This window comes from Castor canadensis, chromosome 16 (genome assembly GCF_047511655.1).
Source record: "Castor canadensis chromosome 16, mCasCan1.hap1v2, whole genome shotgun sequence".
NCBI classification, from domain to species: domain Eukaryota; kingdom Metazoa; phylum Chordata; class Mammalia; order Rodentia; family Castoridae; genus Castor; species Castor canadensis.
Genome location: NC_133401.1, coordinates 61,451,282 through 61,468,621, shown reverse-complemented (window position 1 = coordinate 61,468,621; position 17,340 = coordinate 61,451,282). Strand labels below are relative to the sequence as shown.

Here is a 17,340-nt window from a genome sequence, read left to right as displayed (position 1 = left end):
ATCAAAGGTGGATAACACCTTTCCAGTTATTTGGAGAAGTTGTCTTCTGCAATGGTGGTGTGGTAGTCTTAAAAGCTTTTGTCAGTGAGTTGTTGGTTAGCTGAAAGATAGAGCAAAAGAAAGATATGATAGCCACATAATGTCACAGAATGTTTTAATTTTGTCTCAGGCTAAAAGGTAGCAGTTTAATTTCAGAATACATTACTAACTTTCCTAAAACCTTTTTGGACAATGTTTACCTGTTGTGTTGGTTGCAGACTATTTTAGAGTGTTGAGATAGTGTTAGCTAACATTGTCTTGTGTCTTAAATCAAAGTGATTAATTATGACAGATGAGCATGTTCTTCTTTCCACACTGGATAGTTCCTTCACTCCCACCCTATTTTGTTTCTTTTTTTTTTTTTTTTTTTTTTCTTTTTTGAGAGAGGTCTTGCTGTGTTGCTCAGGCTAGCCTGGATTTTGTAAACTCAAGCACTGCTCCTTCCTCAGCCTCCTGAATAGCTGGGATTACAGACACACAACACTGTGCCTGGCTTTAGCGATTTTTAAAAACTAAGTTGTCTCAAGAAGTAGTCAGTGATTGTTAAATAAAATGTAACTAGGAAACGAGGTGGTATTAAGTATTTATCAGAAGGAAAGAAATAATAAACATAAAGGCCAAAATCAATGAAATAGAAATGAAAAACCATATAAAGAATCAATGAAACAAAAAGCTGGTTCTTTGAAAAAATAAGTAAGATTGATGGACCCCTGGCAAACTAAACTAAAATGAGAAAAGAAAAAACCCAAATCAGTAAAATCAGAAATGCAAAAGGGGACATAACAAAAATCACTGAATTCCAGGAAATCATCAGAGACTACTTTGAGAACCTATATTCTATAAATTTGAAAATCTTGAAGAAATGGACAGACTTCTAGATACCAACGTCCATCCAAAATTCAACCAAGAGGATATTAATCACTTGAATAGATCTATAACGCAAAATGAAATTGAAGCAGCAATTAAGAGTCTCTCAAAAAAAGAAAAGTCCAGGACCTGATGGATTCTGTGCTGAATTCTATTAGACTTTTAAAGAAGAACTAATACCAACCCTCCTTAAACAGTTCCACGAAATAGAAGAGAAAGGACACTGCGTTAACTTATTTTATGAAGCCAGTATTACTCTCATCCCAAAACCAGACAAAGACACCTCCAAAAAGGAGAACTATAGGCTAATTTCCTTAATGAACATCGATGCAAAAATCCTCAATAAAATAATGGCAAACCGAATCCAACAACACACCAGAAAGATCATCCACCATGACCAAATCGGCTTCATCCCAGGGATGCATGGGTGGTTCAACATACGCAAATCTACACATGTAATACAGCACATTAATAGAAGCAAATACAAAAACCACTTGATCATCTCAATAGATGCAGAAAAATATCCAACACCACTTCATGATAAGAAAACTAGAAATAGAAGGAACGTACCTCAATATTGTAAAGGCTATATATAATAAACCTGCAGCCAACATCATATTTAACAGTGAAAAACTGAAACCATTTCCCCTAAAATCAGTAGTGAGACAAAGGTGCCCACTATCCCCACTCTTATTCAACACAGTACTGGCATTCCTAGTCAGATCAATTAGGCAAGAAGAAGAAATAAAAGGAATACAAATAGGTAAAGAAATTGTCAAAATATCCCTATTTGCAGATGATATGATCCTACACCTTAAAGACCCAAAAATCTCTACCCAGAAACTCCTAGACACCATAAACAGCTATAGCAAGATGGCAGGATATAAAATCAAGTTACAAAAATCATTAGCTTTTCTATACACCAACAATGAACAAACTGAGAAGGAATATATGAAAATTCCATTTACAATAGCCTCAAAAAAAAATCAAATACCTAGGAGTAAACTTAACAAAGGATGTGAATGATTTCTACAAGGAGAACTACAAACTCCTGAAGAAAGAGATCGAGGAAGACTACAGAAGGTGGAGAGCTCTTCCGTGCTCATGGATTGGTAGAATCAACATAGTAAAAATGGCTGTACTAACAAAAGCAGTCTATATGTTTAATGCAATTCCCATCAGAATCCCAATGACATTCATCACAAAAATCTCCCCTAAAGTTCATCTGGAAACACAAGAGACCACAAATAGTCAAGGCAATACTCAACAAAAAGAGCAATGCTGGAGGTATCACTATACCCAACTTCAAACTCTATTACAAACCAATAGGAATAAAAACAGCATGGTACTGGCACAAGAACAGACATGAAGACCAGTGGAAGAGAATAGAGGACCCGGATATGAATCCACACAGCTATGCCCACCTTAGTTTTGACAAAGGTGCCAAAAATATACGACGGAGGAAAGACAGCCTCTTCAACAAAAACTGCTGGGAAAACTGGTTAGCAGTCTGCAAAAAACTGAAGCTAGATCCATGTATATCAACCTACACCAATATTAACTCAAAATGGATCAAGGATCTTAATATCAGACCCCAAACTCTAAAGTTGATACAGCAAAGAGTAGGAAATACTCTGGAATTAATAGGTGTAGGCAAGAACTTTCTCAATGGAACCCTAGCAGCTCAGCAACTAAGAGATAGCATAGATAAATGGGACTTCATAAAACTAAAAAGCTTCTGCTCAACAAAAGAAATGATCTCTCAGCTGAAGAGACCACCCACAGAGTGGGAGAAAATATTTGCAAGCTACACATCAGACAAAGGACTAATAACCAGAATATATAGGGAACTTAAAAAACTATATTCTCCCAAAATTAATGAACCAATAAAGAAATGGGCAAGTGAACTAAACAGAACTTTCTCAAAAGAAGAAATTCAAATGGCCAAGAAAACACATGAAAAAATGCTCACCATCTCTTAGCAATAAAGGGCATATATTCCTAGGTGACATTTCCCAGATTCCACTATTGTCATGTCATTCTCCCTTCACGCATCGTTTTGAGAATCAAAACACCGTGTTTGTTTCCAGATGCCACTCTGTGAGGTATATATGTCTGCAGGGAATTAGGAAGAGAGGGGTTTTTGTTGTAGTCTGTGAGTTATGGTAAGATCTTAGTACTCTTTTATTTGACTCTAAAACTAAAGATTCTGTTAATCTTAATGTCTTGTTTTAACATAGAATTAAAGAAAGAAGATATATATGCAGTAGAGATAGTTGGTGGTGCTACACGAATCCCTGCAGTGAAAGAGAAGATAAGCAAATTTTTTGGTAAAGAACTTAGTACAACATTAAATGCTGATGAAGCTGTTACTCGAGGCTGTGCATTGCAGGTGAGTTTTCTTTTGTTCATAGGTCATTATAATAAGATGATAGTGGTTTATATATTTACCTAATAGTCTGAGTTTAGCTCAGGTTGTCACAGGGTATAAAATTCTGAAGCCTTTGTTTTAAAATGGAAAGCAGCTGTTTACAAAAGAATTGTAACCTGTAACACATAGTAAGATGAATTCATCAACTAGAAACTAGGTAACTCTTTAAGCTTAAAATTCTACTAGAATTTGGCACATTATCTGTCTATAGATAAAGTAGTGTTGTACATCAATTAAGGCTTAGGGTTAGCAGAAAAATGATAAAGAAAAGCTAGGTCATATAGGTAATTTGGCAACAATAGAAGTTTATAGAAATGCTCGTTCAGACACCATTAAAATAATGGAAATATCTAGTGATTATTCACACACACACACACACACACACACACACACACACCCGTTTTGGGGGATTAGGGTTTGAACTCTGGGCCTTGAACTTGTTAGGCAGGTGCTCTACCACTTGAGCCTTGTCCCCAGACCTTTATGTTGTAGTTAATTTTCAAATAGGGTCTCATGTTTTTTGCCTGGGCTGGCCTGGAATGTAATCCTTCTAGTTATGCTTCTTAGTTACAGTTCCCACATAGCTGTGTTGACAGGCTTGTGCCACATACCCTGATTTTTTTTGTTGTTGAGATGGGGTTTCACTACCTTTTTGCCTGGGCGGCCCTCAAGCCACCATCCTTCACATCTCTGCTTCCTGAGTAACTTGAGATTATAGATCACCTGGCAAGTAATGGTCTGATTTGTAGGTCTGGTGATACTCGTTCATAGTGTCTCTATACTTATCAAATGGATTTTTAAAAAATTATCATTCTAGTGTGCAATCTTGTCGCCTGCTTTCAAAGTCAGAGAATTTTCTATTACTGATGTGGTAGCATATCCCATATCTCTGAGATGGAATTCTCCAGCTGAAGAAGGGTCAAGGTAATAAAACACTTACTAATCATATTTATACTTAGTTAAATCAGTTAAGTTTGATTGTACTGCCTTCTAGTTCAGCTTAAACCGATCTGTAAAAATTTCTCAGTGTGTGAAACAAAGTGATCAGTCATTATAGTCAGAATAATTTTGTGTACTTAGTTTCCTGTGTTTGATCCTTCTGAAATCACTGGTGCTTTCAGTGGCTGTTTGGGTACATTCCTTTTTTATTATGTCTGTCTCTGTCTCATTCATATTCTCTCTCCTTTCCTTTCTCCTCCCTCCTTCCCCCAACCTTGTAACTAGAAATTATGTCAATGAGAAAAGAGAAAACTAGGACTATACAATGATTACAAGCCTAGAATACATGGGTCAAAGTGTTAGAGATACTTGAATTTATGGAATTTATGTGTTTTTGTCTTTTTCCATTCAGTGACTGTGAAGTCTTCTCAAAAAATCATGCTGCTCCTTTCTCTAAAGTCCTCACATTTTATAGAAAGGAACCTTTCACTCTTGAGGCCTATTATAGCTCTCCTCAGGATTTGCCCTATCCAGATCCTGCTATAGGTAAGCAGAGATTGATAGTAAAATAATAACAAAACCTTGTGTCTACATTGAAAACTGTGATAGCAGAAAGAAAAAATGCAATGTTTATGGCACATGAGGTCACAACAGAAAAGTCTTTTCTAGTCTTATTGCCAGGTTCAGAACCAGACAGTTTATATTTAACTGACTCTTCCGTATTGCAGGCAGTATTTCTCAGTATGGCTATACCTTGTGCAGTAGGTGGTGGTGGACATAGAGTGTAGAAGAGTTAAATTCATTTCTGACCCTAACATAGAGTTACAAGATGTGCACAGAAAATCATTAGCAGATTATTATTATACATCAGTATAATATTCTAGAGTTTGGAACCATTTTGACTAGAGTCTTTATATGTATAGGATTTGGGAATTCTTATAATCTGGAAGTAATAACCAATTTAGAAGAGAAAGAAGCTAGAGTTGTGTAATACAGGTCTGTACTAACTGGGTTAAAGTATTAGGAGTATCCTCAATGGCATGCAAAAGCTGTGGAAAGTTAACATACTCTGCTCTCTCATTTGTAAATAGGTATAGGAATGCTAATTCAATTGCAGTATTGTGGGAATTAGAAATAAGTAAACCTTGGTATAGTAACTAGATCTAGAAATGGCAGTTTCTTGATAAATGACAAAATTAGAAAGCAATCATAGCCTTTTGTTTCTTTTTGTAAAGTAGAGAACGTGATAAATCTGTATTTTAAGAAATTTAATCTGGTAGTAGTACATAAAGATGAATTAAGGTACTGAGGGAAAAGGAAAAAGAGATAAGTGAGCCCTTTGTTACAGGATAGTAAAAGCTTGAGTGTAGGTGAAAGGAAGAAGAAATATGATTTAGTAAGAGTCTAAGAGTACTCACTTTGCTGTGTTACTGATATTTGGTACTGGGGATTGGGCCCAGGGCCTATGCATTCTTGGCAAGTGCTCTTTCACTTTGAGCCATGCCCTCAGTCCCTAGTTACTGATTTTTCATTGAGAAATGAACGTAGCCTGGCAGTGCTGGCATGTATTTGTGTTTGAACTCATCATGTAAGTGTTTTCTTGTCTCTCATATGTCCCTAGCTCAGTTTTCAGTTCAGAAAGTCACTCCCCAGTCTGATGGCTCCAGTTCAAAAGTGAAAGTCAAGGTTCGAGTAAACGTCCATGGCATTTTCAGTGTGTCCAGTGCATCCCTAGTGGAAGTGCACAAATCTGAGGAAAATGAGGAACCAATGGAAACAGATCAAAATGCAAAGGAGGAAGAGGTAATCTGGACATTTTGTACTATTTATCAAGGCCTGGAGGTGACTTGTCTAAAAATTGTAAAGCTGCTGAGAGTAGGCTTGCACATGTCTAGTTTCCCCAATATATGTGAAACTATGTTTACACAGAATTTGTATGGAAATGGAGCATAAAATGGCTCCTCTCTTCAGAACATGCATTTCTCAATGAGTTATTTTTGATTCTTTGTGGTTATAAGAGAGTGCTCTTGAGTCGTTCTATTATTTTTCACAAGTAGAATAGGGTATGTACCTGTTTGCATGAGTCTTAGTCTCTTTGTGCACCATATTCAAAGCAGTTATAAAACTATAAATGCTTTGATCTCATCCGAGAGATTTTGTTTGAGGTGTTAAGAGAAATTTCAGTGAGTTTACCTCCTTCATGTAAAAAGTGGTTTTAATTTTGAAGGTGAAAAGGCTGATGTAGGAATTGCTTGAAAAAGTTCACATTTTTAAATTTCTTTTTTTTTTTTTCTTTTTTGCGGTACTGGGAATTGAATTCAGGGCCTCACAATTGCTAGGCAAGCACTCTACCACTTGCTAGACAAGTCTCTAGCCTAAAAAAGACTTTTGAGAGACGTCTACTTGTGAGGAAGCTTGGAGAAATTCATGAGCTCTTCAGATTGTATTTTGTAGATTGTGTTAAATGATGCCACATTGTATACTTTGAGTACTTCATAGTTTACAGAGAATTTCCATAATCACTCTCTTTTATACAAGGGCAGGGCAAGACAAGTATTATCCCTATTGTACAGATCCAGAGAGGAAAACTTTTATGTTCCTGGTAACATGTTCAATGGCTGATTCTGATTGCTGATAATTAATTCACAGGAATTCCCTACCACATGACTTTGTCAGTGTGTCATGGTGGCTGCATTGTCTTTCATTAGTATTTCCCATTTTGAAGATTTAATTTGACCTGTTTTTCAGAAGATGCAAGTGGACCAGGAGGAACCACATGTTGAAGAGCAACAACAGCAGACACAAGCAGAAAACAAGGCAGAGTCTGAAGAAATGGAGGTACAAGTTGTTATGAATTTCAGTCTCCTCACATATAACAGACTCTTGGTGTCTGCAGGTATATGGTTCCCAGAAGACTGTTCCTGAGGAAAAACTATGAATGCTTAGGATGCATAGAGTTCAGTACTTGTACAGGGGATGCTTGGTTTCATTTTTTTCGTAATGCTACTGGACTTCCACTAAAGACATGCCACCTTTCTAAAATTGTCCCTTTATCACTTAAGCACATTGTGTGTGTCCTTTTTTGGCTTAGAAGGATCACTATAACTTGCTTTTTGGGCACCATTAGCTTTTGGGTAGGCATGTTTTCACAAAATTAAGGGGAGGGACAGAATTGATGATATCATAAAACAGACTTGAGAGCTCTGTATCAACTGAGCTATGTAATGTACATGTTGGAATTTAAAATATTTTTGAAATTTCTTTTAATACTTAAAATTTATTATACACACACACACACAAATATTTTTAACCATGCTTTGTTAAAACTGTGTAAAAAATCCATGCTGGGTGCCAGAGGCTCATGCCTGTAATCTTAGCTACTCAAGAGGCGCAGAGATCAGGAGGATTGCAGTTTGAAGCCAACCCGGACAAATATATTGTTCCTGAGACCCTATCTCAGGGGAAAAGAAAACCAAACCAAAAACGTGTCACAAAAATAGGGTTGGTGGAGTGGCCCAAGGTGAAGGCGCTGAGTTCATACTCCAGTACCAGGGGGAAAAAAAAAACTTTGAATAAGGCGGGCTTATTGTACAGAGTTTTGGCTGAGAAACTTTCTTGGTACTAATTATACTGTATTATTTGAACAATTTTTTTGGTGGTGGGGGCAGCATTGGGGTTTGAACTTGGGGCCTCATGCTTGGTAGGCAGGTGCTCTACCACTTGGGTCACTCCAACATCCCTTTTTGTGATGGTTTTTTGGAGATAGGGTCTCAAGAACTATTTGCCTGAGGCTGGCTTTGAACCATGATTCTCCTGATCTCTGCCTCCTGAGTTGCTAGGATTGCAGGTGTGAGCCACTGGTGCCCGGCTGAACAGTTTTTTAAGCAATATTTTGTAGTACGTTTGTAAAGTCCTTTTGTGAGATGACTTTTAACTGTATTATTGCATTGATACATGGGAAGGCATTCAGAAACCTTAGCCATGTTCATACTGGTTTCTGGCTGGCTGTTTCTGAGTCATAGTCTCCATAATGTATTTGTTATTGATGAACAATAATGAGGCCTATGTACCTTGCAATCTCAAAGCCCTGAGTTCAAACTCTAGTACCACCTTAAAAAAAAATTAGGCCTAAGATTTTTTCTCTCAGATTTTTGTCAACTGCCTTTCTCTTATCTTTTTATTGAGAGATTATTTTTAAAGAAGGTGTATGTAAGTACATTTAGCAGGTAATATAAATACAATGCTAAAATTGTTGTGTAACATTTTTGAACCTTTTACAACCTGTTCATTTTTTTGTGGACTTTCATTTGGAAGGGTGGACACTTGAGCCACACCCCCGTCCCTAAATTTGATTTTTAGTATTGAAAACAGTATTTCTTTCAAGGTACCTATAAAATTCCCTCTTTGGAATTCTCATAGTGGCCTTTAAAAAAAATTGGCAGAGCCTTCAGATGACTTGTTTGTTACCCATCCTCATGTCAGTGAATAGATTTTACTTGCTTTCTTATGTTGTGCATTTTAAAAGGAGAAAAACATGGACAAAGACAATCATGCTCAGATCCTCTAGTTGTCACAGGCCTTTTCCAGGATGGAAGACCCTCCATGTTGTTGGGTGGGTTGGGTACACCAATGGGAGAAGGAATTGCTCTCCTGTGTATTTGTAGAGAAGAAAGGAACATTGCCAGGTCCCATGTACAGCTCCCTTTCCTCAATGCCCTGTAGCCATAGGATTACTATTTAGGCTACCATGGGGTAGCTCAGGAGCTAAAATGCCTTTCATAGTATTGTTTCTAAAGGAAATGAAGTCAGGCATGGTGGTGCATACCTGTAATGCATTAAGGAGACTGAGGCTGGTTTGAGTTATAATTGTAAGGCCCTGTCTTAAAGAAAAACGAGATAAAAAGACACCTGTTTTCAGTGATGACTCAAGTTAAGTTACTTGAGTAGCTGGTGGGGAGATGACATGGAAGGTTTACCTCACATCATAGAGCACATTTCAGATTAATTGAAAAGTTTTTAAAAAATGAAATATAAAGTGAGTATTTTCCTAATCTGTGCATGAGGAAAGGCTTTCCAAACATAGAATCTGCAAAAGTAACCACAAAGGAAGTGGTGGATGCATTGGCAATAGAAACTTATACAGAGAAATAATATAAAATTAGAAAAAACTAGGAGACTCAACTTTTTTTTCTTTTGGTGGGAGGACCACTGAAGCCCTAAGAAAACTGAATAGAATGTGAGTAGGGAATTTTGAAGAAAAATGTGGTTTATAAGTGTGTGAAAACAGGTTATTGATCTAGAGAAATTTGAAATAACAATGAGATGAAGCTAATTGAGTTTCCATCTGTGGACTTGGTGCAGTGGAATGTGTTCTCTCAGTCCTCTTGAGAATGTACATTACTATAAATATTCTGAATCAAACTGATAATACTAATCTATAAAAATTTTCTACCCTTTCCTCACTATTTTCTATGAATGGCTATATAATAATGGAAGAAAAAAATTTTCAAAACTTTTTAATTTTTGCAGTGCTGGGAATGGAATCCAGGCCCTCACACGTGCTAGGCTACATCCTGAAAATTTTAAAATAGGGATTGTATATTGATTGTGGGATTGCAGAAGGTTGCTGTGTATGTAGTTTTTAAAGATTTATCTGGGCACTGATGGCTCATGCTTATAATCCTAGCTATTCAGGAGGCAGAAATCAAGAGGAACACAGTTTGAAGCCTGGGCAAATAGTTTGCGAGACGCTATCGCAAAGAAACCCTTCACAAAAAAGGGCTTGTGGAGTGGCTCAGCGTTTAAGACCCTAAGTTTAAGCCCCAATAGAGAAAAAAAAAAAAAATTTAGCATGGTAAAGTACATTCAACAAAGTTTACATTTTAAAGCATATAGCATTAAGTATGTATACATGGCAGTTAACCAATCTTTAGAACTTTGTCATCTTACAAAGTGAAACTCAATAATAGTTGCTCGTTTTCCCCTTACCCCAGTCCCTGACAACCATCTCTGAGTTTAACTAGTCTAGATGCTACATATCATCTTCATTTTCTATGTTATGATAGTCATAATATTTAGATCATGAAAACACTAAGTTTTAAAGGCAGACACTTTTGACATTTGACCTATTTTGAAACTTATGAGTCTATGTTTTTGTTTTCAAAAATTTTTACTATTTTAGACCTCTCAAGCTGGATCAAAAGACAAAAAGATGGACCAACCACCTCAAGCCAAGAAGGCAAAAGTGAAGACCAGTACAGTGGACTTGCCAATTGAGAATCAGCTATTATGGCAGATAGACCGAGAAATGCTCAACTTGTACATCGAAAATGAGGTTGTTAAAGTCTCTTAGAACAGTGAGCTAATAAACTAAGGTGACCATAGTGTTCAGATTCTGTGCCTAGTTATCTCTATCTATTTCTGCTAGTTAGGCTTTGAGAAAATAATTTCGATTATTTTTTTTTTCTTCCTTTTTTTTTGTGGGATAGCAAGGATAAGTTTTAGTAGATCCCATGGTATCAATTTTTTATGATGATACTAACATGATGACTATATGAAGCTGTTGTGAGATTTTTGACAATGTTGTCTTTGGCTTGGGGGGGTGGGTATTGTTCAGTTTGTGGCATATAAGTGTATTTGTTCACTGCAGATTGGAGTGTTTAAGGTGGTAAGTCATGGGAGCTGATCAGTAGAGAAATAACATACCAACAATGGTAGCACTATTTGAATTGTTTTCTCTTGAGGGTTTTTTCATGTATGCAATTGATCTCAAGATAGTTTTGTTTTACGGGACCTTTAGCATTTAGACTGCATGAATTTTTATTTTTCTTTGATGTATTTTTCAGAATATATCAGCTGACATTGAACCAATAGTTGAAGGTTTTCTTAAATTCTCCTTTATTTTTGCTTTTGAGTGCTACTTTTTAATGTTTCCACTGCTCTTTTTTCCTAAACTTACCCACAAAACTCCTTGATCTCCAAAATTTGTTAAGTAGTCTTCCAGCTCCCCTTTATTGGGGTGACTCAACAGAATTAAAAGGATTTTGAGAAGAAAATTTCTCTACTTTTAAATTTTCTTAGTTGGAATTTAAGAGGATATTGTCTTAATTATCTTAATGTTTAACTTGTATTCTCAGGGTAAGATGATCATGCAGGATAAACTGGAGAAAGAACGGAATGATGCTAAGAATGCAGTGGAAGAATATGTGTATGAAATGAGAGACAAGCTTAGTGGTGAATATGAGAAGTTTGTGAATGAAGATGTAAGTGTTTGCCATAGTGTAAGCTGCTTAACTACTAGTGTCTTCTAGGAGCATCTTTAAATGGGTTAGAAGGAACTACATGTGTATATAATGCAGTTTTCTATTCTGAAATCTTCGAATATAGTGGAGTCCCTTATAGCAAAAAGACTAATAAAACCCACTATACCTGTCAATCAAAAAAGCATTTGCCAGCCTTGTTTTTTTGTATCTTCCATTTCCCTACTGCTATATATTAAGATTAAATCCCAGATAGATCAGTGCAGTCTGTACTTGTGATTGCTTTGGTAATTCATCTTTTTGTTGTTGTTGTTGTTCTTGAAGACAGGGTTGTCTAGAACTTAAGATCCTTCTGCCTCAGTTTTCCAAAGGGCTGGGATTATAATTATACACCACCACACCTGACTTCAACTGATCTTTTATTAACTTGATTACAACATTTTCTTTATTGTTAGGATCGTAACAGTTTTACCTTAAAACTAGAAGATACTGAAAATTGGTTGTATGAAGATGGAGAAGACCAGCCAAAGCAAGTTTATGTAGATAAATTGGCTGAATTAAAAGTAAGTGACTCTTGAGAGCAGAGGTATTCCCAATCTTTGTAGCTTCTATGAAGAAGAGTAGCTTAAAATTGGAGAAATTTTCATGTCACTTAAGAACACAGGCTACAAATGATGTTTTGGAGAAATATACTTTATGACTTATTTTCACTTTAAAGCCTTATAAGCACCAAAATAATTTTTCTAAAAATTTAGTTTTGACTTCCAGTATTATATTGAGTTAAAGATTTACTGTATTCTTGGTATCAAGAAAAACTAGCAAGATGTAATCCCTATCCCAAAGGCACCTGCAATGAAGTTAGTAGTTTGTTTTTTTTGTTTTTTTTTTTTAACCTCTGTGGTAGTTAAATTTGGTAGGCAGGTACTCTACTACTCAACCCTTTTTACTTTAGGCATTTTTCATATAGGGTCTCAGATTCATGCCTGGGCTGACTTGAACTTCGATCGTTCTCTTTATGCTTCTTATGACACAGAGACATCACTACACCCAGCTCTTTTGCAGGATTGGCCTTGAACTGTGATCTTCTGGATCTTTGCCTCCCAGTAGTTGGAATTACAGGCCAATCTACTGTGCCCAACTGTAGTTTTGATTCCCTCACCCCCACTACTGGGGTCTGAAATATACCTTGATTCATTCTGCCAGCCCTTTTTTTATGTGATGGGCTTTTTCAAGATAGGGTCCTGCAAACTATTTGTCTTCAAACCATGATCCTTCTGATCTCTGCCTCCTGAGTAGCTAGGATTGTAGGCATGAGCTGTTGGCACCTGGCCTCATTTTGATTCTTGATAAAAGCACAGCACCTGTTTTTGTATGTAAAAAATCTGATTGTTAAACCTTAGGGTTAAAACATAAAGTGCTATCCAAAGTTCGATGTCTTTTGTTTGAAAAAGGATGGAAACACACAGAATGAACTTTGTGCATTTCCCTAAGGTTTTGGCTCTGGAGTATTGGGTTTTTCATGAAATTGGATCATTGCAATTACTCTCTTGAATGGACTGCGTCCCAGGGACAGTGCCTGCAGCTTAGTATCATCCTTGCAAGAACATTCCACATTTGGTTCTACCTATTGTGGTGATTTGTTTTACTATGTCTTCTGAGACATGTTAAACACATGAGAGAATCATAGCTTCAGCCATTAGAGGCATTTTGTTTCATCTCTGTTCCTTCTACTCCCACTTGTTTGAAGCAAGTACCTCATGATTGTGTTGAATCCAAAAATATTTCAGTATGTACTTAAAGAAAATACAACCTCATGCTGTACTATTATCTTACCTAAAAATTCTGTAGTATCACCATAGTATTCAATTTTCAAATTCCATTGTTTCATAAGTGGTTATTTTGTAGTTTGAATCAACATCCAAATAAAGCTCATGCATTTTACTGGTGTATCTATTAAATTGATATCTGTAGTTCTTCTGCTGTGCTTTTCCCATATGTACATGTTGGAGAAACTGGATCATTTATCCTACAGAGTCTTCCCCCCAGTCTGGATTTTGCTGATTTTCATCTTCATAGTAGTATTTAACATTATCTGGTAGAGTGGTGGTTAGTGCTAGAGGTTTCATCAGATTCAGGTGTTATTTTTCAATTAAAAAAATTTATTTTTGATTGGGACCGGTGGCTCATACCTGTAATCCTAGCTACTCAAGAAGCTGAAATCAGGAGGATCAAGGTTTGAGGCCAGTTCAGGCAAGTAGTTTGAGAGACTCCATCTCCAAAATAACCAGAGCCAAATGGACTGGAGGTGTGGCTCAAGTGGTAGAGCACCTGCTTTGTAAGTGCGAAACCCTGATGAGTTCAAATCCCAGTCCTACCAAAAACAGAAAATAACCCCAAAACTTTTTTTAGCAAGTATACTTCATATTTGTTGTGAATCTCTATTAGGTAAGATTTGGTTTTGTCTTCTCTTCTTCCACCCCCTTGTGTTTTGAGAATTGGGGCTTAGGTGAAAAATAGACGTGCTTCCACATGGAACACTGTTGAGATACAGTCTCATATCCAGCTGAGGCAGCCTTATATTTCTGATGGTCTGGAAATTAATTTGTGTGTATGTGTACATATGTGTTATGAAGATTAAATGTACTTTAATCCATAGTTAATCTTTAGCCATAGTAGAAACAGTACAACACTGAAGTTTAAGCTGCTCTGTGAAGAATTACTGTCTTTTCTGTTAAGAATTTAGGTCAGCCTATTAAGACACGGTTCCAGGAATCTGAAGAAAGACCAAAGTTATTTGAAGAACTAGGGAAACAAATCCAACAGTACATGAAAGTAATCAGCTCTTTCAAAAACAAGGTATCTTTTGGGGGGGTCATCGGGAGTCTTTTATTTTGGTAGACTTAAGTTTTGAGGCATTTACATAGCAGTGTTTTGTGTTTTCTTTAACTGTTTAATAATTTTGTTTTCATTTTGAATGTATTGTTTCATAGAATCTTATTAGGAACTATGGGATTGGTACTTTTTTAATAGGCGAAATGTGGAATTAAGTATTGTTTAATTTCCTTTGCTTCCTGTGTTAGACTTAACATGCTCTGTCCTGGTCTTTTTTTGAGCTCGTTAGGCTTGTAATTTGGCTTGTTATGCAGATATAGTATTTTAATAGTAACCTGCTTAATGGTTTTGAGTGCTGTATGGTACACACTTCATAAATATATTATCTCATGGAATTCACGTATGCTAGTATCAACATTTGTGGGTAACTTCTACTTTAAGACATACCTAAGTAAGACTATTAAATTGGGACAGCTGGGATTCAGCTTGAAGTTTGACTCCAAAGTTTAGATTCTAACCACTTCACACTGCTCCTGACTTCATAACCCTCCTGCCCTCCAGCAGTGCTGAGGATTAAACCCAGGTCCAGGCAAACACTCTACACCTCCAGCCGTGCTCTAGGTTTTTGGTATATTGTGAGTGTAAGAGACTTAATAAGAAAATTGAGCTGGCTCTTTAAATTAAAAACTGCTTGCGTAAGACTTCTTTAATGTATTGTTGTATTATAGTCTTCCAGACTAGCATGCCTAACCTTCATCTGTCTCTAATGAAATATAGCACTTACTACAATGTGAAATTATTTTCGTAAGATTTTATCTGAAATACTTGTACTTATACTGTTGAAGCCTTTTAATTGTTACCATTACATATTTTGTTGGCCTTTAATTTGTGTGTGTGTTTGTGTTTTCCTCTTTTTGTAGCACTGGGGTTTGAACTTGGGGCCTCATACTTGCTAGGCAGGTGCTCTGCCACTTTAGTCATAGCTCTTGGTGGACTTTAAATCTCTTTTCTGAGTGTTTAAAAAACTAGAACTTTAGATGGGCACCGGTGGCTCATGCATGTAATCCTAGCTACTCATGGGGCAGAGATCAGGAGGATCTTGGTTTGAAGCCAGTGGGGCAGATAGTTTGCTAGACCCTTTCTCAAAAAAACCCGTCACAAAAGGATGGTGGAGTGGAGTGGTTCAAGGTGTAGGCCCTGAGTTCAAACTCCAGTACCACAAAAAAAAAACCCCAAAAAAAACCTTTATTTTCTTTCTTGAATATTTAATATGTATTTAGATCATGAGACTAGATGTGGTTTACTTTTTTTGAAAGATTTGTTGAAAGATTGGAGGTAAGATTTGGGGAGGGAGAGTTTCATCCCATGACACTTGGCCTTACTGTCTGCTGGTCATAGGAGGACCAGTTTGACCATTTGGATGCTGCTGATGTGACAAAGGTAGAAAAAAGCACGAATGAAGCAATGGAGTGGATGAATAACAAGCTGAATCTGCAGAACAAGCAGAGTCTGACCATGGATCCAGTTGTTAAGACAAAAGAAATTGAAGCTAAAATTAAGGTAATTTATAGCTTTAAATATTTAATGGTCTGTTCTTGTTTGCTTTGTTATTATTAATAGTTTTCAAGGGACATTTAGGAAGGAACTTCTTTATTACATCTTAGCTTCTGGGTTAGAGATTGAGTGGGAAAGGGTGATCATGAGTTTTTCATGTTAATGTAAAATTTGTTAATTTATAAAGAAACCAGAGGGTTTTTTTTTCCATTCTAGGAGCTGACTAGTATTTGTAGTCCTATAATTTCAAAGCCCAAACCCAAAGTGGAACCTCCAAAAGAGGAGCAAAAAAATGCAGAGCAGAATGGACCAGTGGATGGACAAGGAAACAGCCCAGGCCCTCAGGCTGCTGAGCAGGGTGCAGACATAGCTGTGCCTTCAGATGCAGACAAGAAGCTTCCTGAGATGGACATTGATTGATTACAACACTTCTTTATATTAAAACAGACTATTATAAAGCTTTAAGTTGTCAACTTTGTTCTAAATATCAACTAGAGCAAGTGAATACTGGAGATTTCTTAGTCAGTTTTTAGGGGATCTTGGGGGGTGGGGAATATAGGTAATGTATCAAGCATTTTGACTTCTAAATAGTTAGATACAGAAATTAAGTGCATTGTATCTCTTTTCATAATGGTACTATTTAGAAGCCCAGTTAGTTTTACTGAGCTTATGCTTCACTCCTTTTTTGTTTAATTATGCTTCTACAAGAATTATTATTTTTTAAAGAAAGCTAAGCTGTAGCAAAACTATGACTAGCTATCAAGAAGGCTTTTCATTATGACATACACAGTAGGAGCTTGATGTATGCTTCAAAAATCTTTTGCAGAGATTGCCACCAAGGCTGCATGCCTGGTGTGGGGATGGGGGGTGACTGCCTGTGTTTCTGAGTGTTAGAACATGCTCTGGCATGGATTAACATAGGAGAGCAGCACAGGTATGCTCTGAGCATCTGAACACTTCACCCCCACTCCAGCCCTGTTCTCTCCTTCCTCCACCAGCAAATGAGCTCTCATTGTAAATGCCATGTGCTACTCTTGGGAATGTAGACCCCCTCTTTTGGAGCAAGTTGTAAACTGAGCATTTTAGACTTGGGAGCACTTCAAGCTATGTTCACTAATAGCCCAAGCATCAAAATCTTCAAAACGTTTTGAGAAGATTAGAATTGGGGGTAGGTATACTGGTGGGATATAGGCATGGTAAATCTGAGAAATCCATCCTTGTTCATTATGGTGTAAAGATTTGTATCCTGGCCTGTTTGTTCAGGTGGGAGATGTTTTGTGTAAATTTAAGATTTAGCTTGAACTCTTAGAATAAAGAGTTAAAAGTTCTTTTTTAGTTCATTCACAGTCACTTGTCTTTTAAGTGTTAGTATCTGTCATGAATCTGCTAATTTGTACTTACACAGCTGACAGATCATAA

The 17,340-nt window shown here is 36.8% G+C and overlaps 1 protein-coding gene across 2 annotated transcripts in view; it reads left to right on the top strand.

Moving 5' to 3' along the window:
- Positions 1-16,382, top strand: part of Hspa4 (heat shock protein family A (Hsp70) member 4) — a 45,421-nt gene extending 29,039 nt beyond the window's left edge. For both annotated transcript variants that reach the window (XM_074057197.1, XM_074057198.1), the window contains exons 9-19: positions 3,147-3,298; positions 4,155-4,261; positions 4,689-4,822; positions 5,898-6,079; positions 7,025-7,114; positions 10,458-10,610; positions 11,413-11,538; positions 11,991-12,098; positions 14,272-14,391; positions 15,766-15,927; positions 16,138-16,382. In XM_074057197.1, coding sequence (XP_073913298.1) covers positions 3,147-3,298; positions 4,155-4,261; positions 4,689-4,822; positions 5,898-6,079; positions 7,025-7,114; positions 10,458-10,610; positions 11,413-11,538; positions 11,991-12,098; positions 14,272-14,391; positions 15,766-15,927; positions 16,138-16,341 — 1,538 coding nt within the window. In that variant the 3' untranslated portion in view covers positions 16,342-16,382. The remainder of the gene's footprint in view (positions 1-3,146; positions 3,299-4,154; positions 4,262-4,688; positions 4,823-5,897; positions 6,080-7,024; positions 7,115-10,457; positions 10,611-11,412; positions 11,539-11,990; positions 12,099-14,271; positions 14,392-15,765; positions 15,928-16,137) is intronic.
- Positions 16,383-17,340: the final 958 nt, after the last annotated feature.